The sequence below is a fragment of the Benincasa hispida genome, chromosome 3, assembly GCF_009727055.1.
Source record: "Benincasa hispida cultivar B227 chromosome 3, ASM972705v1, whole genome shotgun sequence".
NCBI lineage: Eukaryota > Viridiplantae > Streptophyta > Magnoliopsida > Cucurbitales > Cucurbitaceae > Benincasa > Benincasa hispida.
The window spans coordinates 31,897,000-31,920,494 of NC_052351.1; the positions used below are offsets into that span (position 1 = coordinate 31,897,000).

Below are 23,495 nucleotides of genomic sequence, written 5' to 3' on the forward strand. Positions count from 1 at the left end.
CCAAAAAAAAAAAAAAAAACATAAAGTGAATAATGATCTTCCTAAGTGAAATTAAGAAAAAAAATTATTATTTGACCTTGATCTTCCAGAAAATGGATATGATCCCGACGGCTCATAATCTATTTTCATTATTAAAAAAACCCAGAAAAATCTAAAAAATAAATCATAACAGAATCTAAACTTTATTAAAATTAAAAAAAAAACATAACTTAGCTCTATAAATAGAGAGTCGCCTATTGGTAGAAACTCAGGAAAAATTAAGAGTTCATAACCTTTAATTTTCAAGTGAAAAATGGGTTGGAGAGGAAATTTTGTGTTGTTAAACTGTGTCGTTTTGGCATTGGCCATACTTTCTTCTGCAAAGAAAATTTCAGTTTCTTATGATGGAAGAGCTCTAAAGATAGATGGGGAAAGAAAAATTATAATTTCTGGTTCCATTCATTATCCTCGTAGCACTCCTGAAGTAAACTTAGTTTTTGTCTCATTCATTATTAATTTGTTTAGTTTCTATTTTTATGTACATAATTTCATTAATAATGTGAATTTGGTTATAATTAATGTAGATGTGGCCAATGTTGATGAAGAAAGCCAAAGAAGGTGGCATTAATGCAATTGAGACCTATGTATTTTGGAATGCCCATGAGCCTCAGCGTGGCCAAGTATTTTTTCTCTCTCTCTCTCTCTCTCTCTCTTTTTTATCAAAATATTTATTCGTTTATATTATTAAAGTATTTAATTTATTTATAACAAATTTCTTTTCTTTTCTTTTGGTTTTATCAGTATGATTTTTCAGGAAATAATGATTTGGTAAAGTTTATTAAAACAGTACAAGAACAAGGGCTTTATGCTATTCTTAGAATTGGACCCTATGTTTGTGCAGAGTGGAATTATGGGTAAACTCTTTATTTTTAATTTTTTTTTTTTTTATAATTTGTATCAATTTTCAATTTATTTATTTATTTATTTTTAAATTTCTTTGCAGTGGGTTTCCTGTTTGGTTGCATAACCTTCCCGGCATCCAATTCAGAACAAAGAATCAAGTTTACATGGTATTGTATTTTTTATTTTTTAGTATTATTAATAATTAATTTGGTTAATAATGCTAAAATTAATTGCGATTTAGGATGAGATGGAAAAATTTACCACATTTATAGTAAACAAAATGAAGGAAAATGAGCTATTTGCATCACAAGGAGGACCCATCATCGTTGCCCAGGTTTTTTTTTTTCCTTTTAAATATCTCTCAATTTTTTAAATTCTTTTATTATTATTATTATTATTATTATTATTATTTAAAGAAAATGAAGAATACTAATATGGTTTTTTTTTCCTTAAAAAAAAAAAAGATTGAAAATGAGTATGGAAATATAAAAGGATCGTACGGTGAAGCGGGGAATGAATATGTGAAGTGGTGTGCTGAGTTGGCACAATCTTACAACCTTAGTGTTCCTTGGATAATGTGTCAAGAAGGAGATGCTCCTCAACCCATGGTATGAATTTACCGTAATGCCCCTTCCTCATTTTTTTTGGGGGTTAAATTTTATTTATTTTCAATTTCATCTTGTAAATTGACAGATTAATACATGCAATGGCTTTTACTGTGACCAATTCAAACCCAATAGCAAAAACAGTCCTAAAATTTGGACTGAGAATTGGACTGGCTGGTTTGTTCTTTACCTATTCTAATTTCTATATTTTATTTAATTTTCGTTTAAGAAAATAAAATATTTTATCAATTAAAAAAACATAAATTTAGGTTCAAGAAATGGGGATCAAGGGACCCATTGAGAACAGCTGAGGATGTAGCATTTGCTGTTGGACGTTTCTTCCAATATGGTGGTTCCATGCAAAATTACTATATGGTAATTTTTACCCTAAAATCACTTTTTTTTTTTTTTTTTAATGTATAAAGAATTTTGATCCAATCTTATTTTAAATATGATTGGATTTCTTTTGTAGTATCATGGTGGAACAAACTTCGGTAGAACTTCGGGAGGTCCTTATATCACAACATCTTATGATTACAATGCACCACTGGATGAATATGGTATATTTTACTCCGGTTTGATTAATAATTTTGATTTTAACGATGGGAGTTTGATCTAAGATATGTAAATATATTGTTAGGGAATATGAACCAGCCAAAGTGGGGACATTTGAAGCAACTTCATGAACTTTTGATGTCAATGGAGAAAGTTTTGACCTATGGTGATGTTAAACACACTGATTATGGCCATTTGACAACAGTGAGTATCTCACTCTGTTTCTCTTAAGGTTAAAATATTGTAATTTAGTACAATTACTGACTGTGACCTACATATTTATAACAGGCAACAACTTACACCTATAAGGGGAAATCAAGTTGCTTCATTGGAAATGCAGAAAATGGTGACAGGAATATAACTTTTGGAAATAGAATATATAATATTCCTGGTTGGTCTGTCAGTATTCTTCCCGACTGCAAATTTGAAGTTTACAATACTGCAGAGGTACTAAATTATCTCATTCCTTCCATTATTATATTTTCCTCTTTTACAAGTCAATCCTATTTGTTTTATGAATTTATGATTATCTACCAGGTAAACACTCAGACAACAATAAGGGAGAAGGTTTCAAGCCAAGACGGAAAAATAAAAAAGCCATTCAAATGGCAATGGAGAAACGAGAAAATAGAATATATGACACAAGAAGGTGTAGTTGATGGAAGTGTTATCACTGCTAATAGGCTTCTTGATCAAAAGGTTGCCACAAATGATTCCAGTGATTACTTGTGGTACCTCACAGGGTAAGTTTACCTTTTAGTTATCTCCTGATTATAATTAGAATCATAAACATATTCATAATAATTATACCCCCCCTCCCCCGGCGCCCGATTTCAGTTTCCATCTTAAGGGATCCGATCCACTTTTTGGCAAGACAGTAAAACTACGTGTTAAGACTCATGGCCATATACTTCATGCCTTTGTCAACAAGAAGCATATTGGTAAGTTCACCATTCTCAAATCATTTTTATGTATAAAAAGATTCTAATTCATATATTGATAAGCTTCAAATTCAATACCAGGGTCACAGTATGCTCCAAACGGCCAATATGACTTCACATTTGAGAAGAAAGTTAGGAATCTAAGGCATGGACTCAACCAGATTGTTCTATTAAGTGCAACAGTTGGATTACCTGTAAGTACATTAAATACCCTTTTCACAAGGAAAAAAACCCTTAATTGCAAACCTGAAATTTTAACTGGGACATGCAGAATTATGGAGCACATTTTGAGAATGCTGAGACAGGAGTTCATGGCCCAGTTGAATTGGTTGCTGATGGAGAAACAATAAGGGATTTGTCAACCAATGAATGGACTTACAAAATTGGTTTGGATGGTGAAAAATATGAATTTTTCGATCCTAATCATCAATTTAGGAAGCCCTGGCTCTCTGACGATCTCCCAGTAAACCAGAATTTCACTTGGTATAAGGTATTACATTTCCTCTCTTTTTCCCACTTACTTTTGAAAACCTATATTCTGTAACAATCCACCCAAATTAATTCTAAAAATTTGTTTGGTGTAGACCACTTTCCAAACTCCTAAAGGACGTGAAGGAGTGGTGGTGGATTTACTGGGCATGGGAAAGGGGCATGCTTGGGTAAATGGAAAAAGCATTGGAAGGTACTGGCCAAGTTATCTTGCAAATGAAAATGGCTGCTCTTCAAATTGTGACTTCCGTGGGGCTTACTACGATAGCAAGTGCGTCACTAACTGCGGAAAGCCTACTCAACGATGGTATGGTTTTGAGTTTTTGGGCATACAACTTAACTTGTATAATATGACTGTTTAGTGTTTCAAGTGAAAAGAAAGTAATGGTTGTCTGAAAATTACGTAGGTATCATATCCCAAGATCGTACCTGAATAAAGGCCAAGAAAACACACTGATTTTGTTTGAAGAGTTTGGTGGGGTGCCATTGGATATAGATATCCAGACAACAAGAGTGAAAAAAGTGTGTGCAAAGCCTTACGCAGGAAGCACATTGGAGCTATCATGTCATGATCGAACCATCAAAGAAATCAATTTTGTGAGCTTTGGGAACCCTCGTGGCACTTGCGACAATTTCCAGAAGGGTACTTGTGATTCCTCCACTGCCTTCTCAGTCATCGAAAAGGTAAAACTTCTCTGTTAAATGGATATGGCACTCGTTGTTTCACAATCTGGGCTTTAATTTTGTGAGTTTTTGATGGTTTTTTTTCTTTTGGATTGCAGGCATGTCTTGGAAAAAGGAAATGTTCCATTGAAGTTACAAAAAGTAATCTTGGACAAACTGGTTGCAAGAAACATAATCGGCTCGCAGTTCAAGTTGCTTGTTAGGATATTTTTGCTTCTTAAGTTTTTAGGCTTAATATAATTTACCCTTTTGTTTTTTTAGGTTTTCAGATTTAAGACAATTTTCCCTATTGTTTTAGATTTATAGGTTTGATTCCTGTAATTTTAGGTGTTTTGTCCACCCACCCCCATTTGATTTTATGTTAATATAAGTAATTCATTATTTTCATCAGAGCTATTCTCTTCAAAAGCAAAGATGTGGTTTCCTAAATATAATAGTTTCAAGAGATTCTAAGCATAAAGATACGAGATTATGAATGATTTAATTAGAAGTGTAAAATAGTTACCAGTAATCTGTACACGAGCATTGGCCATCTATAAAGCAGTGAAACCCTGAAGTATCCCTGAGAAATATTTTCCTTCTGGTGATAATAGAAACATATTTCAAAAAGGCATGGCAATCCCCACACAAACGGACATTCTTCACAATTTGAACAGGCTTTCCCGGTTTGGTCATTAGAGTCCCGAAAGTTGCAGCTAATTTTCCACTGTGATAGAACAAGAATTCCTTCTTTTGGCGTTCCTCTACTTCTTGAAGAACAAAACTTGTGTCTGGAACATAACCAGCTTTTAAACATTCTAAGATTAGTATCTCTAGTCCACTGTAAATGTCTTTTACCTGAGGATGAGACTTGTCTCTGGCATAAAATGAATGAATTTTGTTCTCATGAATGATCCAACTCTGACTTGGGTGTTTCCGGAACCCTTTCCCTCGCATATCCTCTCTCACCTTTTCAGAATAATGCCATCTCCCTGAAGCAGAGTATAGATTCGATTTAAGTACGTAAGTAAATGGATCTTTTGGCTCTATTGCCAGTATGCATTTCGCAGCAAGTTTTTCCAGCCTTTCATTTTTGTTGATTCTACAACTATCAAGCAAAGCACGCCAGACATAAACATCTGGTTCAAAAGGCATCTTCCTGATGGTTTCTTCAGCTTCTTCAAGAAGACCCCAGCGACCCAAAACACTGATAAAGGATGCGTAATGCTCTGAAGTGGGTTTGATATTGTATTTAGTTTCCATAGAGACAAATAAACTACGACAACTATCAACTAAATTCAATCCAGTGTGTTTGTAGGCTGAAATAATAAAAACAAACGTAATATTGTCAGGTTTTATTCCTGCTTTCTCCATCTTCTTCCAGATTTCCAAGGCTTTATCACCCTGCCTATGAAGTATATGCCCAGCAACTAAACCATTCCAGGAAACTATGTCTTGCATGTTCATTGTATTGAATACACGGACGGCATCATCCATATTACAACACTTCGAGTACATGCTAATCGTTGCATTCCCTACCCCTGTATCAGTTATGAGACCTGATTTAAGTGCATGGCAATGCATTTGCTTCCCCATCCCATGAAAGCCTATACTCCCACAAAGAGAGAGTATTGATGTCGACACAACTTCATCTATAACAATGGTTCCTTCGGATTGACCAGAATGAAAGAGAGAGATTGCTTCATTAAGTTGCCGATTTCGAGCATACCCACAAATCATTGATGTTAGCATTGCAGTGTTGTCATTCTCTAATGAAACCTGACGAAACATCTTTTCAGCATCCTCCATCCTTCCACACCTTGTATACATGTCAACCAATGTTGTTTCAATACAAGAATTTGACAAAATACCAAACTTTATGATGAAGCCTTGAATCTGCTGGCTAACTTTAAAATTCTTGAGCAACCCACAAGCATTGATGATGCTAGTCAATGTGCAATCCGATATTTCCACGCCCTCCTCCAACATTTCAATGAACAGTTCCAGAGCTTTTGACCCGTCATCATTCCTAGAAAGTCCTGCCAAAACTGCATTATAAGAGATGGAATTCCTCTCCGGCATCTTATTAAAGACTTCCACTGCCAAATCTAACTTCCCAAATTCCATGTATGATGTAATCATTCCTGTCCAAGTAATAACATCTCTTATTGGCATTGCCTCAAAAAGATCCATTACATCGTCTACACTCCCACATTTAGTATAGAAACCAATAAGGGAATTGCTCACGCTCAATTGAGACTCTAGCCCGACCTTCAAAGCAAGAGCGTGAAGTTGTTGGCCTTTCATTGACTTAACACTGCCCGCACAGGCAGTCAATAGAGTAGAAAGAGAGAAATGATCCACTCTAAGCCCCTTACATAGCTGCATACCACGAAAGTAATCAAATGCTTCATCGTACTTGAACTCCTTCACCAAACTCGAAATTACAGTATTCCACGAAGTGATGTCTCTCTCAGGCATTTCGTCGAACAATCTAAGTACAAGTTCCAAGAACCCACACTTACTATAAAATCCCATAAGTGCATTGCAAATGAAAACACAATTCAGGAACCCCAATTTGACGACAATACCATGAACTTGTGAACCTAACTGATAATCCATATTTCGGATGCAAGCAGTCAAAATTGCAACAAAAGTATATTCATTCGGCACAATACCTGAGTCCAACATCGCAAAGAAAAGCTCAACAGCTTCATCTTCACGATTCGACTTGGAAAACCCAGAAATCAACGTCGTATAAGACACAACATTAGGACATGAAAGGCCAGAAAAGACTTTATCAGCATCTCGAACAAGTCCCAATGTGAGATAAGCCGCAATTAGAGCATTACCCAGATAAATATCTTCCTCGAGCTTGAGAAAGCGAGCATGAACAGTTCTGGCGAGGTCAGGGTCTCTGTAGCGAGTGGATAAGCGAAGCAAGTCGAAGCCGGAAGCAATTGGAGAAAGAGAGGTATTTACAGGGCATGACGCGAAAAGGGGTTCTGAAATAGAGACGAGGGGTTGTGGACAGGTGAGGAATTGGGTCGGAGAAGAGGAATTGAATGGGCGGCGAGAAGGGTTTGGGTTACAGATAGATAAAGAAGTTTTATATAGAAGTGGCGGAGGCGGGGAAGGAGAAGGATTGGTGGGCATAGAAGAAAAGCGAAAGAAGATGGTGGGAGGAAGAAGAGAAGGTGCAGAAATGGCGTCCATTCATATAGTTTCATCCAAAGGCGCCAACTTTAACCATAACCATAACTGATATTTTCTTTGCTCTGTTTTCAAGTCTTCATTCTTTGCTTTCTTTTCCTTCCCCAACTGTCGGGAGTAGATATACATATAATCCACAAGGTTTCTGCTTTAAATAACTCTCTTCAAATAGTATGAAGGGGAAATTACTTTTTTTTTTTTATACAAAATTTTCTCACTATTAAAATTAATTAAAAAATCTCCATCACGATCCTTTTAAATTAATTAATTGAAAATTTACATGAAAGATTAGAAGAGTAATATAAATATGTAAACTCTAGGCATCCATGGACGAAATGGAAACTAAACAAATAAAACTTAAGAGTGAAAGTATACATTTTGAAACCTAGGAATCAAATCAAAACTAAATACAAAATTTAGGAGTAAAAATATAACGTTTTGAAACTTAGGAACTAAATAAAAACTATACTCAAAATTTGTATGTGGATTTTATTTGTATGTTTTTCTTTTTTATATCACAATGTCTAGCATAATTTAGGGGCATTTCAACCAAAAGATGTAAAATGGAGAATGAAAGATTATTGATATCTTGTAGTACGACGATCTTACATTCTTCTAATACAATAATGTAGGATATGAGGATTTGAACCTGTCAATGAATTAGGTACAAATGGACTTTAGTGATATCTTAATAGGGAAGCTATTGAAGTTTTATTTTAGCTAAAAAGTGTGATAAAACTATAAATGATATCACCATGTCACCATTAGTTTGCAATACAAACTTCAATAAAAAGTAATACTCAAAAGAAAAGAGGAAAAAAGCAATATTCTAAATAAAAATGAACCAGGGTGGTGGAAGAAGATTGAAAAGAGATATTTCTTTTCTTTATATATATATATAGTTTTGTGCTCAATCTTTCAAACTTTTGATGTTGCAATAACTTTTGTTATGTAGGTTTGAAAAGCTACAAAGGAAAAAGGAAACAGACGTTTGGCAAGAGTGAGTGTGATAAATGATTTCAAGTTGTTGATGTCTCCCAAAAGCATCATCCATTGTTCAAAAACTTAAATCATCCTCATACTTGACAGACTAAACTTGATCTTTTGTGCTATAAGATCCAATATAGGATTTGAGTTCAACTATCAAAGCATTTCAACACACAAATGAACTGTTTGATAAGGGTTAACATGGAACGAACGCAAGGTGTTTGATAAAATGTGTAGCAGAAGAATTGCCAGTATCTTGTAATAGCAACACTTTCAGATGAGGCTGAATCCCTGAGTAAGTAAATCCCCGGCCAAGACTTGATTTGCGGCTTCAGTTGGATGAAAACCGTCCCAGAAAACGTAGCCAGTGGCATTTGAGCATGTTCCAATTGATCTACTGTTGCAAAGGAAGGAGGTCTCTACTGTTCCTGTTCCACAGCAAGCCCTTCTTGACTCGAAAAACCCTGTGACATTCAAAGTTCCAACTGGAAAGGTCAGTTTCCATCTAAAATGTCATTTTCATCTTTCTATCTGTATTTTGATCTCTGATGATAATTATAAGATGTGATGGAAGTAATCAATCTGAGAAAGAGAGGGAAAATCATTCTTGAATCAAGCGTAAAACCCGCCTTTGAAAACTGGCTTGAGAGGGTTCTCAAGGGCTCAAAGAGCAAAGACAAGTAAACTGTAAACAAAGCTAATTGGGAAAAATTTGTGGATTTTTTTTATGAACATTTCCATCATCAACGCAGAATGATCTCAAAACAAATTAGTAGGCAATAACATAAAGAGGGTATGCAAAACTTTGAGAATGTTTTCATCTGCATATCATTTAATTTTAAGTTCCATGTAAAGCTGCTTAAGGAGGTTTTTACCATTTTCTGCAGGCTTTGAGACCATATCCAAGAGAGGTTGATAAATATCAAAGGCAACAAGCTTGAGATCAGAGAATCTGTTCTGCAAACTCTGAGATGTGCTTTGCAGCTTAGTGTTGAATGCAATGGCATCTTGATTTAACCTTTGGATGCATTGGTTGCTACCAGAACCAAAGAGGGTGATAGCTGCTGGCAAGCAACCCAATGGAGGTAATCCTGTCACCCCAATTCTCCTTGCTCCCAGTCCATATAGGTTCTGTCAAAGTGAAGATTGTGATATGCTGTTGTTTTCAAAGAAATATATGCAGATATTACAAAATAAATTTGATTTTTCTTATGAGTCTCTAGACCAACTTGCATACACCTCAATTAATCAAAACAATTATTTAACATAGTAGTATTTGATGTTAAAAACACTCTCAATAAAAACTCATTTCAATGGTCGAATATCATGACTTCAATACATGAGGCTCAAAGAATTCTTGACATATAGAAATCTATGAAGAACAGATGGGGATACAAGACATGGATATGACATGACATAGACATGGAGACACGACATTTTTTTAAAAAAAAATCTAGGACATGGTCATGACAAGGACACGTTTACTAAAATATATATTTTTTAAAATATATATCATTTTATACTAGAAGAAAATTCAAAGTCAATGTGTTATTGTATTTATATGCTTAAGAAATTAGTTTGATATATTTCATACTCAATCTATCATTATTGTCATACATGTGTATGTTGTAGTCTACTCAACAAGTGTTATATGCATGTCTAACACATTTGTTGCACTAACACATGCTAGATACATGTCCAACAAGTGTCAATTGGAGTGTCCGATAGGACGATATAGATACGCTAAGTTTCCATGCTTCTATTAGGTACTTAAACACCTTGGAGAACCACACCCAAAAGCTAGCTATTGGGGTGGGAGAGCCAAGCCACTTAAGTACCACATTGGTCATCCCATTCTAACCAATGTGGGACAAAGGCATCCCATACTGCCTTGGTTCCTAACAACTTCTTAGATAGTAATTTAGCCAACATTAGTGTTAGTAACTCAAAACTGCAAATTAGTTTTTGAGTTGGTTTAGTCAATTCCTAGTTTCTAGGAAATAGTTGAAGTTATTTTTAGTTTTAGTCAAGTCTAAGTTCCTATCCTTGTGGAGTTAGTGGATTAGTTGCTAACATTGTGGAATCTATTTTTAGATTCAAGATATGTATTTATATGGAGTTTTCTAGAATGAAATACACACTTCCCATTTTTCTCATTTCTCTCTCATTAGAGAATCAGTGAAATATCTCCGAGAGAAACTGAGTGATACACTTGTGAGAGTTGTTAGAGATGGAATTAGGATCAAACAGTCTTTCTCCATTGGCTCCACCTGTGTTTGATGGTGAAAACTACCAGGCATGGGCTATCAAAATACAAACCTACATAGAGGATTGTGATTATTGGGAAGCAATTGAGCAAGACTATGAGATTGCTCTACTTCCTGATAACCCAACAATACATCAGATCAAGACTTACAAGGAGAGGGTCACTAGGAAGGAGCTTGCCTATATGCAGTTGTGTCTCCCGCAATATTCAATAGAATTATGGCCTTGAAGTCGGCAAGGAGATCTGGGAGTTCCTCAAAAGTGAGTATGAAGGTGATGAGAGGATTAAAGGCATGACAGTGTTGAACTTGGTGCGAGAATTCGAGAGAATGCAAATGAAGGATTCTGAGTCCATTAAAAAGTACTCAGATAAGTTGATTGGGATTGCTAACAAGGAAAGAACATTAGGAACCAATTCATCTGACAATAGATTGGTTCAGAAGATTCTAGTTTCAGTACCTGAGAGATATGAAGCAATCATTGCTTCCTTAGAAAATACTAAAGACCTCTCAAAACTCAAGGTGATAGAAGTGGTTAGTGCTTTGCAAGCACAAGAGCAGAGGAGGTTGATAAGACAAGAAGGAAGAATTTAGGGGGCATTGAACCCTAGAGTGCAGCAGGGAGAAGGTGGAAGAGAGAAGAAGGGAAGTGGCAGCAGTAGCTCAGAGTCTGTTGCAAAGGATGCTGGTAGTACATACAAGCACTATGGGAAGCAGAATCATCCACATTTCAGATGCTGGAGAAGGCCAGATGTGAAGTGTAGAAGATGTCATTTATTGGGGCACATTGAACGATTCTGTAAGGAAGAAAATCCTCAACAGCAAGGAGGAGCACATGTTGTAGTACAACAAGAAGAAGATCAACTCTTTGTGGCTACTTGTTTCTCATCAGTCACTATATGTGATGGTTGGTTGGTTGATAGTGGGTGTACCAATCACATGACAAGTGACAGAGAGTTGTTCAAGGACCTTGACAAGTCATTCAAGTCAAGGGTGAAGATAGGAAACGATGAGTATCTAGAAGTAAAGGGGAAGGGCACAGTGTCAATAGAGAGCTGTGCCGGAACCAAGTTGATTACTGAAGTGTTGTTTGTCCCTGAAATTGATCAAAACTTGTTAAGCGTTGGTCAATTAGTAGAGAAGAGATTCAAAGTGTTGTTTGAAGAAGGAAAGTACCTCATTTCTGGTTCCAATAGGAATGAGTTATTCAAAATAAAGATGCAGCACAAGAGCTTCTCGTTGGATCCACTCGAGAAGGAGCATATAGCTTTCAAGTATCAAGTAAATGACACTGAGTTATGGTACAAGAGGTTGGAACATTTTCATCAAAAAGGGTGTATGCACAAGTTTGGGGAATTGATTTTTCTGAGACTTTTGCACCAGTTGCAAGAATGGACACAATCAGGTTGCTACTAGTTGTGTCTAAATGGAGTGTTAGAAGAAGAGATCTATGTTGAGCAACCAGACGGATTCATCATATCAAGATAAGAGTAGAAGGTTTATTTGTTGAAGAAGGCTCTCCATGGGTTGTAGCAAGCTCCTAGGGCATGGTACAACAAGATGGATGATCACTTGTTGAACCTGGGTTTTGTGTGAGTCGTTTTCAAGCTTTTAGGAGCAAGTTAGGTGTTTGCAATATTTGAGTTAGGAGGAGAATGTTAGTAACTCAAAACTGCAAATTAGTTTTTGAGTTGGTCTAGTCAATTCCTAGTTTATAGGAAATAGTTGAAGTTATTTTTAGTTGTAGTCAAGTCTAAGTTCCTATCCTTGTGGAGTTAGTGGGATTAGTTGCTAACATTGTGGAATCTATTTTTAGATTCAAGATATGTATTTATATGGAGTTTTTGAGAATGAAAGACACACTTCCCATTTTTCTCATTTCCCTCTCATTAGTTAGGAGAACAATTAGGTGGGCCAAAAATATGAAAATAAATAACAAATAAATTTGAGGTTTTGAGAAAGAGAAACTGTTGGCATCTGTTCTCAGTTTCCTCAAAATGCATTATATATCTGCAAATAAGAGGAAACAGAAATAGAAAAAATGGGAAACCTGAATGAAGCTTGAGAAAGATGTAATGAGAATGTCAGAGAATTGCTGGGGTGAGTATGTTCTGTAAAGAAGAGGATTAACATAGTAATTCTGAATGAAATCACTGCTGCCTGCACTAAGAAGGTGAATTGCACCAGAGAATATAGTATTGCCTTTCTCTGTTCCCACCATGTTTACAACTTTGCTTTGATATTCCTTGTAATAATTCAACTGCTGGGTTAATGAAACTGCATGCTGCAAAAACAATGCAAACATGGGTATGTTAAAGCATCAGACTCAAAAACTTAAAACGAGAGCCAACATGGAGGAGTTTGAATTCACGATCTCAATCATATATTAGATCTAAACATCTTTTCTCATGTGCTAGCTTAGCTATTAGTACACAACTCATAAACTACTAATGAAGAGGTAGAGAAGATTATTTACATATAGCTGAGCTGTGCCATCATAAAAGCCAGAAGCAGCAGAAGCAAAGTTGGCTCCTGTTAAAAGCTTGTTTCCAGTGGCATCTTGACTCAAATATGCAGGAGGATATGAAGAAAATCCAAGGAATTCAGCTGTGTATAAAAGAACAGAAACAAACTGGTTGGAAATGATGAAAACAGGACTGAAGAAAAACAAAAGAAGAGGATGGAAAAATACCAGTAAAATCAGTGGCAAGCTTGCCATTGCAAAACCTTCCTGTTGGTGTGTGAGTAACAAAGTCTCTTCCGTAAGGAGGAAAGTTAGCCTTGACAACTGTTAGAAGATTGTTGTTATTTCCGACGTCGACGACCGAGTCCCCGAAGATGCAGAGTGCAGGAACAAGAGGACCACTGATAGCCACTGGAAAAATGAGAGCTAGAAGGCTGAAGGGAAGCAAGAAGCCACTGACTGGAAGCTGCATTTTTTATTTTCTGTAGCAAAAGGTTGAAAGTTTTTTGGTTTTGGCAAGAGAGAAAGAAGAAGGGAGAGTGAATGAAGATGCAGGGGGCAGATGGGAGAGAATTTATTGAGAAAAATTGGTTCTAAGAGCGTTAGTCAAATTGCCATAACTCTCTTTTCTTTGCATGGTATGGTTCATTTCCCCAAGAAGAAGCATGGTTTGGCACATCCTTAGATTTTCAGTCCTGTTTAAGATTTTTATAAAAACTATTAATTAATTAATTAATGATTGTTTCAATAAGAATTATGGTCTTTAAAGATTAAAGTGAGTGCATTAAATTATCTTTGCTTAGGATTGGTTGGAGCAAAATAAATGCTGAAATCAATTGAAAGAGTACTATTTGCTGCAAAAACTTTTCTTCTGAAATACTTGCTGTTTTCTTATCATTTTATGGAAGAAGCTGTGGAATGGAGTAAATGGGATTAATGGAGGGTGGCAGAAGCTTATACAGGTAAGTGAAGAAAAATGTTATAAAGTTCAATATTAAAAACACATAAATTCGTTCAATCTTCTCCAAATTTATGTGGGCTAAATTATAAGAAAAAAAAAATATGGAGGTTTTATTTTTTTCTTTTTATTAAAGTATTTTAATCTTGAAACTATTTTAAAAAGATTATAGTTTTAAATTTTCAAGTGGAGTCGTCTCCGTAAAGTTGTCTCATTGCCATGTAGACAATTTCATCTGCCACATAAAGTCATCTCTTTGTAGGTTGGAGTAGTGAACATGTGTACACTCTTGGCGGTAAATGCTATCTGAATGAGGTCGTCTCTTCGAGAGATGAACCTCCAATAATTTAAAATTATAAGATTGTAAAAAGAATTCTTAAAATGTTTTTAAAAAGGCACCCTGGTTGCCATCACACTTTTTATTTTTCTATTTAACTACTTTTAAAAGAATATGGATGCTTGTTAAAATAAAACAAAAAAACTCAGTTACTTTTTATAATTTAACATGTGCTAACATAACTTTCAACATTTTCACTGCAATAATACATGGAAAAATTGGTACAATTTACAAATAAACTATGCTATAAATTTATTAATATAAGCTATAAAATTACTTCTCAAGCAACTTGAACACAGAATAAGCAGTAAAATCTAGTTTTAGTACTACTTGCATCATTTCATTCAGACAAGGATAGTTGGTCAATTTCCCCAATACAGACTTATGACTTTACCAGTAGACTCCACTCTTGACTCTACTAATTTCCATCATCATCCATTATTTTGAATTGGACAAATAAAACAGAGCTATTCCAACATCAACACAAAGAAGAGAGTATCTGAAATGATCCCCCACCCCTAATCGTGTAAAAGTAGAGACAACACTAAGTTAATCAAACACATAACAAAATTTCATGGTAAAGGATGATACTTGGTAGCCTTTTGAAGTACAGAATGCCACGTCTCTAATACAATGTACAAGATTTGGAGTAGCTTGTTTTACCCGCTTTCGTTTAGTCATCAATATGTCGATATTTGGATCAACTTAAGAGATTTGCGGCCTTGTGAGATGGTCTATGATGCATCAAAAGCTGAAAGATACCATCATCAGTTACCACAACGTAATCATATCCGACCCTCCGAACACGTTCATGGAATTCGCTCATGTCGGATTTTTCAATCTGAAGCCCAACTAATATGTTTGCACCAGTTTCACCCTGTTGAAGAAGAAAATATTCGATATGTTAGCGGATGGAAGGTTCTTGAAAACAGTCTTCCTAATAAAAGAGTAATTTAAAAGTCAGATCCCAGTTTTAAACCTTGCTTTGATAATGAAACAAAGTAATGTTCCAGCGTGGACTCAAAGCATCTAAGAACTTCTCTAGAGCACCTGGCCTTTCCGGGAAAATAAAACGACAAAGAACTTCGTTTTCAACATTTGATTTGCCTCCCATCTGCAAAGAGTAATCATGTGTTGAACAGAAGAACATGGAAGATGTATTTCCAGTTAAGCTCAATGTGATAATATGCGAAAATCTGAAATTTATTTTTATCCAATACATACAAATAATGTAGAAACACAAGATTTTGAGTAAAACAAGGTTAGGAATTAGGATTTCAACCTAGCACGAGCAAATCTCCTTCCCTGTCTACTACCCATCGGCTACTTGGACCTACAAATTACACACAATCACTTGGATAAAAATGACACCTAGTGAGTGAGAGAGAGAGCTCCTTCCCTTGAAGGCTAACTAGCAATCCCATTCCTAGGTGTTAGTGGAGCAAACTAAATTTGAAAATTTAAGTCTCTTATAATCACGATTTTGAAAATTAAGCTTATAAACTCTACTTCTACCATAAGTTCCTTTATTCTGATTTCTACTTGTTACAAGTGTTTTCAAAAGCCAAGTTTTGAAGAAAAATTAGGAAAAAGAAAAAAGAAAAAAGAAAAAACCCAAAGAATTCAAAAAATAAGTCCTTTAACCATGGTTATCAAACGGTATTAAATTAGATAAATCCCACTTGGTAATCTTTTCAACAGCACCATTTTATTGGCAGCAAGCTCGTTATGATATGGTTGTTTTCTTATGCTAAAAAATTCAACTTGTCAATAATCAAATGCATATATTCAGGCGCATGACCACACCAATTATGCATGTAAGATGTCCCTTATAATAGAGACAAAAACATATAAACAGTGAGCTACCATAAGCTGGTTAAGAAGGAGCGTCTTTACTATGCTCGTGTAAAGCAATTGTTGTAGGCATTTGCTAAATTCATTAGCCAAAAAAAAGAAGTACTTACCAAGTAACGCAAGTGATCCTTTACAAGATCATTCTTTGTGAGATTATAAGTTTCAAGCTGAGCCGATTCCATCCTATTCTTCATTTCTTCTAGTTCGGAAGGCATATGGATACCAACACTGCAAAGCACAACGATGAAAACAAATATTATTATATGCTCCCTTCTTTAGATACTCCCCACAATACACCAAAGTATAGCGAAATACAAAATAACTAAATAAATAAGACCCAACATGAAAGATAAATAAATCAAGGCTATCCATCTTGATAAGGAGAAACCAACTTAAAAACAGACAAGGAGCTCGACCATAGGACCCCAAGAAAAACTTAGCCTATTAGTAATTAGAACAATATTGACATTTTGCAACAATGACAAATTTGAAAGTATTCAAGATCCCATCATTAGAAAAGGACTTCATTTTTGTTTAATTCAACATACATGTTTTGGTTGAGAAGAAATGAAACATTACAGAAGACCTAAGAAGCATGGACACTTTAATTTAGCTAGCGTGTTCATGTTGTACATGTGTTGGACACTTGGACACTCCGACACTTGTTGATTACAAAGAGTCTTAGTGACAAACACCTAGAGAAAGCATTATATCACATAGAAGACCACGCCTCCACTCGAAATCCTTCAAGCCCCGCCAAAAACTCTCCTATTCCCCTCTAACCATAACCCCCAAATCATTCGAAAAGTATTTGATTTTTCCAGTATAAACCAATACCAACGAGCACATGAAAAAGGCTAGACCTTCCAAATAGACAAGCACAAATTATTCCAGATAACCCTGATTGAAAGACCTAATATTATTTAAGATGTCACCTATGTACTTCCTTGGAACAGGGAAACAAAAAAAAAAAAAAAAAAAAAAAAAAAAAAAAAAAATCTGAAATTAAAATCTGGTAAGGATTAGAGGCAAAAAAAAAACTCAAACCCACAACCAGAACCAAAATCAGCACTCAACAGCCAACTTTAGTGTCAAGAAGAAGAAAAAATTACACTCCAACCTGAAAATCTTCAAATACCTACTACAAAACTCCCTCTTTATGTTTTCTTTGCTTTTGTTTTTACTAGTCTCATTAAATCACTCTTTTTTATTACTGATTTTTTCTTACCCTTTAGCAGCTTCATTTTCCCTTCTCTTTCAGATGAAATTGGAATCAACAAAGCTACTGTAAACTGGAAAAAAGTTTTAATTGATATTGGCAATAGCTTGATAAGCACTTACCTGTAAAGAACAACCGCTTCTTTTTCAGAACTATATCTATACTTGAATTCTGTAATGTTCATAGGCCCAACCTGAAAATCCAAATTCCCCAGTTAGCATTCATTCTAATGTCTGCGAATATCAACCAAGATTGATGTTTAGCAAGAAAACTTCGAAAGACAAATAAACAAACCAGTTCACAAAATCTTTTAAAGCTTCCAGGTATCTCCGGCAATATAGTTGCGAGCACAGCCTCTTTTTCACGACCAACATTGGCAAGTTCAGTAACTATACTCAGTTTGTCAAAGTTCATATTTGCACCGCTGGTTATTACCACAACATTTTCTCCCTTCAAGTCATAATATTTGCAGTATGCCTCGGCTCCAGCAAGAGAAAGAGCACCTGCAGGTTCCAAGATGCTCCTCTTCTCCTCAAACATATCCTGTGATAAAATAATAAACATCAAAAACCTCTGCTCAAACCAAAGCTCGAAGAATATTGAAGACAAGTTCCACAAGAAAAATCACATAGTTCTTATCCAAGTGCCATTGAAAGGAGAAAACAAAAAGACTGGTCATAGTTTGAGCATATATCTACACTAGGTGTTAAGAATGTCAATATTTGCAATAGCATTTTTATCTATTTCCCCAAATGTTAGTTCAAATGAATCTTCGCTGTGATCCTTTCTGTGGAAGCATAAAGACTGATCAGGAATCGTCATATGGGCTTCAACAAATGCATATGAAACAAGTAACAGCGATGTGTAGTTACTAGATTTACTGGACATGGATTGTTGTACATAAGAAACACATGATACTGATTCTAGTGGAGATCGAAATTTTACAATCAACAAGCATCTCCATATAAGTTCAGAACTAAAGTCAGTCTTGTACCCATCAGAAACCAGAAGTATGCAAATAGAAGGCGCAAAAAAACAAAACAAAAAACAAAAAAACAAAAAAAACAAAACAAAACAAAACAAAACAAAACAAAACAAACAAACAGAAAACAACAACGATTTCATTGAAAGCATACAATTTAACATAATTAAGCTACATTTGCAGAACATGCTAATCAACTCTTATATTAAACGAGAAGTCATTCTTGTTATGTATAAGACAATGAGATGCATGTGCATGAAAGAGAAAAAAGAAGCCCAAACCTTTATCGAAGCACATATAGCATCACGGCTAACAAGAACTACACCATCCATGAGATCTTTGCAAAGGCGAAAAGTCTCTTCACCAACTTCTTTAACTGCTACACCATCAGCAAAACCTCCAGCCTTGTCCAATATTATTCTTTCGCCATGACATAATGATAATGCCATAGCATTTGCATCAGATGGCTCTACCCCAATAATCTTTACCTGTATGAAAGATGTGAAAAATAAGGCCAAGTGATGTCTCTGTAATAGATAATATTTTAACTCTGGTTTCTTAGAGGGAAGAACAGATATATTAAGAAATAGCGTAACATCAAGAATCCCTATCGTTGAAACTGAAAAGGATGGTGTTAGGAAAGCTTAAAATGACCAACAGACCTCAGGAGAAACCCTCTTGACATAAGCAGCAATACCAGCTATTAGACCACCACCCCCAACTGGCACAAAAATTGCATGCAATGGGCCTTTTATTTGACGCACAATTTCCATCCCAACTGTACCCTGCCCTGCTATAACATCAGGATGATCAAAAGGAGGAATGAATGTGCGGCCTTCCTCTACGCCCCGCTTTTTAGCATATGCTTGTGCCTCATCGTATGAATCTCCAACAAGAACAACAGTTGCACCCAATTTTTTAACTGATTGCCACTGCAACATTACAAGTTCTCATTTTCATTAGCAAACCAACAGCATTGTTATCTACATGAAACACCAGTACAAAAGGGGAGGGGGGAATGAAAGAACCTAAAGCTGAAGAAATTATTGCACCTTAATTTGAGGTGTAGTAAGGGGCATAGCAATTACAGCATTACATCTTAATCGCTTAGCCGCTAATGCAACTCCTTGAGCATGATTTCCAGCTGAAGAGCATATAACTCCTTTGTCCAACTGTTCTTTCGGAAGTTTTGCCATCATATTATAAGCTCCACGAAGCTTGAATGAGAACACCTACAAATAAAATTTAAAAAAAGGGTTAAAACCATGACTACTTAGCAAAATCATCCATTAAGGCCCATCAACAGAAGCAACCGTCATCATCTGATGTTGAAACCAAAAGACAGTACAGCCGCAATTTGATGTACTAAAAATAAGTCGACGAATGCTCAATGGTCATCGCTACATGTTAAACAAAAGCTTAAATTGAAAATATGGGCAGTAGTTCACACAGAATCCTCGAACAAACGACCAAAGAAATGCTAATTTTCAAACCGATAGATTAACCAAAAATAAAAAAGAATAAGAAACCCTACTAAAAATTCACTTACGGGCTGCAAGTCCTCCCTCTTGAGCCAGATATTCACCCCCAAACGTTCAGACAACGTCGGCGCAAGCTGCAACGGGGATTCAATAGCCACATCATACACCTTCGAACCCAAGATTCTGGTCAAATACTCCATCGCATTAAGACTATCCTCGCCATCATCATCAGAACCGGAACGGTCCGGAACAGCGCCGAGATATCCAGGCGGGAACTGCAGCGAATCCGCCGACACCCTCTTGCGAGGAGGCAAAGGGGTGGCTGCCAATGCGTCTCCAAGAGTCGGAACCGAAGTGTTGGTTACAGAATTAGGAGGGATGTCAACGGTGTGTTTTGAAAGCGTGGCTTGGATGAATGGAGGCCTGGTAAGTCTAATTCTGCTTCGATTGTCATCAAGCGAAATGGACGCTCCTCCATTCAAGAAGGAAGGTGAGGATAGAAGGAGAGATCTTCGAGCAATTGGGTGTGAAGTGGGTGCGTTGAGAAGAAGAGCTTCCATTGGAGTGGCAGGAAGGCAAGCGATCGGAGCTGGAAAAGATAAAAGAGGGGCGGCGGCGGCGGCGGCGGAGAGGAAGAACTGCACCTGCTCCCAATAAGTTCCTCTGTTTTTTTCGCTGCTTGGGTTGGCTGCGGTTAAGTGCAGCAAAGCATTGAGGGGGAAATGAAGGATTTATTTTGTTTTTCACCAATCAAACAAAACCATGGAATCCTTGGTTGCTTCTATTCTCTGATTTTTTTTTTCTTTTAAATTATTATTATTATTATTATTATTTTGTTACCTACACCACTATCGATCATATATATAAAATCAACTACTATTTTTTTAAAAAAAAAAATTAAATAAATAGTTACGAATCCATTTTAATTGAATACAATAAATAGTTACATATAAATACAGTAATAATTACCCAATAAATGGATACACCTAGTTTCTTTTATACATATATATACACTATTTTGATGAATTGTTTTTAAATATAGGAAAATTAGTTAATTTATTTATAAATATAGTAAAATCTGTCTATCAAAATAGATACTAACATTTTGTTTTATTTAAAAATATTTTTAATATTTAAAATAATTACTTATTTTGATTTTTTTTTAAAATGTTTAATTTTAGTCTACATATTTTCATAATCTTAAATTTAGTCATTTAAAATTAATTTGCATCGATATTAATTAAATAATAATAATAATTTGTATACAATATGTTATTATGTTTTCAAAGAAAACACTAATAGTTACGGTTAAAAAAATTAGTTAGAAACTAGTTGTAGAATAGAATTTAATTTAACATTTATTGAATGAAAATTTTCACAAATAGAAAAATGTCAAACTATTTACAAAATTGATAAAAAAAAAAACACTAATAGAACTGATAAACTTCTATTAGTGTCTATCACTTTCTATCACTGATAGACACTAATAAACTTTTATCCGTCTCTATCAACTTCTATCAAAGAATATTAAAATTTTATTATTTTGTATAAATAATTCTTTCTATTTTTATATTTTTAAAAATTTTCTTATATTGAAAGTGTGATAATTAAAAATAGATATTTTAAAATATGGGACTAAAATTGAAAACTTTTCGGAGTAAAAAAAGACGAATATAGAATGTTAATCTATTTATTACTTATATTATATTTCCATAATGACACATTATTGCGATGTTCGATTTTTTTTATTATGTAATAAAGAAAAACAAATAAATTAATTAAATAATTTATGGCCGGGTGAATCAGCGATTTTCTTTTTTTCTTTTTTTTTTTTTTTACTAAAAGCGAATCATAGTGTGTGCCCCACAAATTAAATCAATCATGTTTAAAAGGTCTAAAAATAAGGGGCCGAATACTTCCACAAAAGAATCCCCCACCCCCACATGAATTAAAACTATTTTTAAAATATTTATATTAGAAGAGAAAATTAAAAGGATATTGTCTTCTAGAAACTATTTAGGAAAATATTGTTGTTTTCAAACTATTTGTAAAAATATTATTTTTTTTTTTAAATAAGTCGAGAATTGAAAATTCGACCTAAATAGGTCGAATTTTGAACCCTCGACCTTCTTTCATTTGTACGTCGAACTTTGAACCCTCGACCTTGTCCTTCCTAACACTATTATTGAGTCTGTTTAATTATCATTCTGGAGACCTTCCTCTATCAAAAGATGTATTTCTAAATTTTCATAAAGTCCCCCTGGAATTCCTTCCAAAGCTTGTTGAATAATTTTTACGGATTCTGTCATCTCCTAAATAACGAGCTAATGAATCTCCTTCTCTTTGCCACTAAACTTCCCAATCAAATTCGAGAGCGAGATTTTGATAGAGAGCGAGAATACTGTACAATTTTTTTTTTTTCCTTTTTAATTATTACACATTCCATCTTCTTCTTTTTAATCCTTTCTTTTTTTTTTTAATTTTTCATTTTATAAAAATAATTTCTAAAAATATTTTATTATTGTATTTAAACTCTAAAAAGAATAAATTAAAAAAATAATAACTCATAAAAATAAAAAAAATGTAAATTAAATATTTCATTTATATAAAAATAATTATAAAAATCAATGTGTCCTACAAGGCGGACGTCGTCGATTTCGAGCTGGTTTTCGTCGTCGACTTCGAACTTGAGGTTGCTCGGGTTCTTCTTGATGTTGCTCTGGTACCTCTACAGGCGCTTCATTATATAAATATTCATTATGCTCTCTACGACCTCGACCATGTCCATGCACGTATGAAGACGAAGGACCAGCCTCTGAGTCATAATGTCCTGAACTAAATGCTGGCATCACCATCATCGGATTAACATAATCAGTTTGACTCTGTGTCCTGTCTCTTATACACATCTAGATGTGTATAAGAGACAAAATCAGCACTCAACAGCCAACTTTAGTGTCAAGAAGAAGAAAAAATTACACTCCAACCTGAAAATCTTCAAATACCTACTACAAAACTCCCTGGGAGAGAGATTGCTTGCATGATAGTGCCACGTACTACCACAATGTGCAAACTTTTTCGGACCAATCTCCAGTTCCTTAGGTCAATATCAATGCATATGGGTTCATATTACAAGGCTATGGGGACATCCTCCTATGAAAACCGAATTGTCTCATCACTCTGTCAAGAAAGATGACTACTCACACATGTGAAAACATATGAGAGGACTCATCGTCCGCCATATGTTATGTGACTATTCGTACAAAAAATTAGGCAAGTATGCACTGCTACAATATATACCAGGGCATGTGGATCCCGGTCCACCCATATATGTTTTGACCAATGATGGTGACATTTCGGTCCCGTCTAAACCATTTACTGGTTGTTCACTGCTGACAATTATACCAGCTGTCGATCTGAAATTAAACTACACCTCTTCGTGTGCTTACAAATGTCTCTCAGGTGTTTTCATACTTAGTGGATCTCAACAAGCCATTTCATACCGAGCGGTACTGTTCATGTAAACAAGTTGGCAAGTATTTCGGCATTCCATGCTCACAGTTTTATGGTCGTTTGCTCACATTTTAACAATGATACTACGAAG

The 23,495-nt window shown here is 35.1% G+C and overlaps 4 protein-coding genes across 5 annotated transcripts; 1 reads left to right on the top strand and 3 right to left on the bottom strand.

Annotated features, from left to right (window-relative positions):
* Positions 1–292: 292 nt before the first annotated feature.
* LOC120073530 (beta-galactosidase 15-like) lies at positions 293–4,462 on the top strand. The gene is made up of 18 exons (XM_039026369.1): positions 293–463; positions 564–659; positions 781–893; positions 983–1,049; positions 1,124–1,216; positions 1,347–1,490; positions 1,576–1,664; positions 1,757–1,862; positions 1,960–2,047; positions 2,128–2,246; positions 2,331–2,489; positions 2,580–2,785; positions 2,880–2,983; positions 3,065–3,177; positions 3,255–3,473; positions 3,568–3,779; positions 3,880–4,156; positions 4,255–4,462. Exons 1-18 carry the CDS (start codon positions 293–295, stop codon positions 4,357–4,359), a joined length of 2,481 nt encoding a protein of 826 aa, XP_038882297.1. The 3' UTR covers positions 4,360–4,462.
* A 144-nt stretch (positions 4,463–4,606) lies between these two features.
* On the bottom strand, positions 4,607–7,476 carry LOC120073867 (pentatricopeptide repeat-containing protein At5g03800). The gene has a single exon (XM_039026758.1). The coding sequence runs from the start codon at positions 7,349–7,351 to the stop codon at positions 4,658–4,660; it is 2,694 nt and encodes an 897-aa protein (XP_038882686.1). The 5' UTR covers positions 7,352–7,476; the 3' UTR covers positions 4,607–4,657.
* An 865-nt stretch (positions 7,477–8,341) lies between these two features.
* On the bottom strand, positions 8,342–13,550 carry LOC120073080 (GDSL esterase/lipase At5g03820). The gene is made up of 5 exons (XM_039025690.1): positions 13,292–13,550; positions 13,076–13,206; positions 12,650–12,883; positions 9,211–9,466; positions 8,342–8,799 (listed from the first exon to the last, which is right to left on the bottom strand). Exons 1-5 carry the CDS (start codon positions 13,533–13,535, stop codon positions 8,609–8,611), a joined length of 1,056 nt encoding a protein of 351 aa, XP_038881618.1. The 5' UTR covers positions 13,536–13,550; the 3' UTR covers positions 8,342–8,608.
* A 1,109-nt stretch (positions 13,551–14,659) lies between these two features.
* On the bottom strand, positions 14,660–20,617 carry LOC120073079 (threonine dehydratase biosynthetic, chloroplastic-like). 2 transcript variants are annotated; one of them, XM_039025688.1, is made up of 9 exons: positions 19,963–20,616; positions 19,466–19,645; positions 19,076–19,345; positions 18,695–18,901; positions 17,726–17,974; positions 17,554–17,624; positions 16,323–16,440; positions 15,338–15,472; positions 14,660–15,235 (listed from the first exon to the last, which is right to left on the bottom strand). In XM_039025688.1, the coding sequence occupies exons 1-9, from the start codon at positions 20,452–20,454 to the stop codon at positions 15,059–15,061; spliced, it is 1,899 nt and encodes a 632-aa protein (XP_038881616.1). In that variant the 5' UTR covers positions 20,455–20,616; the 3' UTR covers positions 14,660–15,058. The 2 variants fall into 2 exon arrangements, with proteins under 2 accessions (XP_038881616.1, XP_038881617.1); XM_039025689.1 differs by lacking the exon at positions 14,660–15,235 and adding an exon at positions 15,641–15,691 and having other exon boundaries at positions 15,332–15,472; positions 19,963–20,617.
* Positions 20,618–23,495: the final 2,878 nt, after the last annotated feature.

What these genes read in the sequence shown, in the direction of transcription:
- LOC120073530 (XM_039026369.1), top strand. Translation starts at nt 293, where the DNA reads ATGGGTTGGAGAGGAAATTTTGTGTTGTTAAACTGTGTCGTTTTGGCA. An exon ending in ATCCTCGTAGCACTCCTGAA is followed by an intron (nt 464 to 563) that starts GTAAACTTAGTT and finishes TAATTAATGTAG; the next exon opens with ATGTGGCCAATGTTGATGAA. An exon ending in TGCACCACTGGATGAATATG is followed by an intron (nt 2,048 to 2,127) that starts GTATATTTTACT and finishes ATATATTGTTAG; the next exon opens with GGAATATGAACCAGCCAAAG.
- LOC120073867 (XM_039026758.1), bottom strand. Translation starts at nt 7,351, where the DNA reads ATGGACGCCATTTCTGCACCTTCTCTTCTTCCTCCCACCATCTTCTTT.
- LOC120073080 (XM_039025690.1), bottom strand. Translation starts at nt 13,535, where the DNA reads ATGCAGCTTCCAGTCAGTGGCTTCTTGCTTCCCTTCAGCCTTCTAGCT. An exon ending in ATGGCACAGCTCAGCTATAT is followed by an intron (nt 12,884 to 13,075) that starts GTAAATAATCTT and finishes TTGTTTTTGCAG; the next exon opens with CATGCAGTTTCATTAACCCA. An exon ending in CTTTCTCAAGCTTCATTCAG is followed by an intron (nt 9,467 to 12,649) that starts GTTTCCCATTTT and finishes TCACTTTGACAG; the next exon opens with AACCTATATGGACTGGGAGC.
- LOC120073079 (XM_039025688.1), bottom strand. Translation starts at nt 20,454, where the DNA reads ATGGAAGCTCTTCTTCTCAACGCACCCACTTCACACCCAATTGCTCGA. An exon ending in TCAAGAGGGTTTCTCCTGAG is followed by an intron (nt 18,902 to 19,075) that starts GTCTGTTGGTCA and finishes TCTTTCATACAG; the next exon opens with GTAAAGATTATTGGGGTAGA. An exon ending in TTAAAAGATTTTGTGAACTG is followed by an intron (nt 17,625 to 17,725) that starts GTTTGTTTATTT and finishes TTGGATTTTCAG; the next exon opens with GTTGGGCCTATGAACATTAC.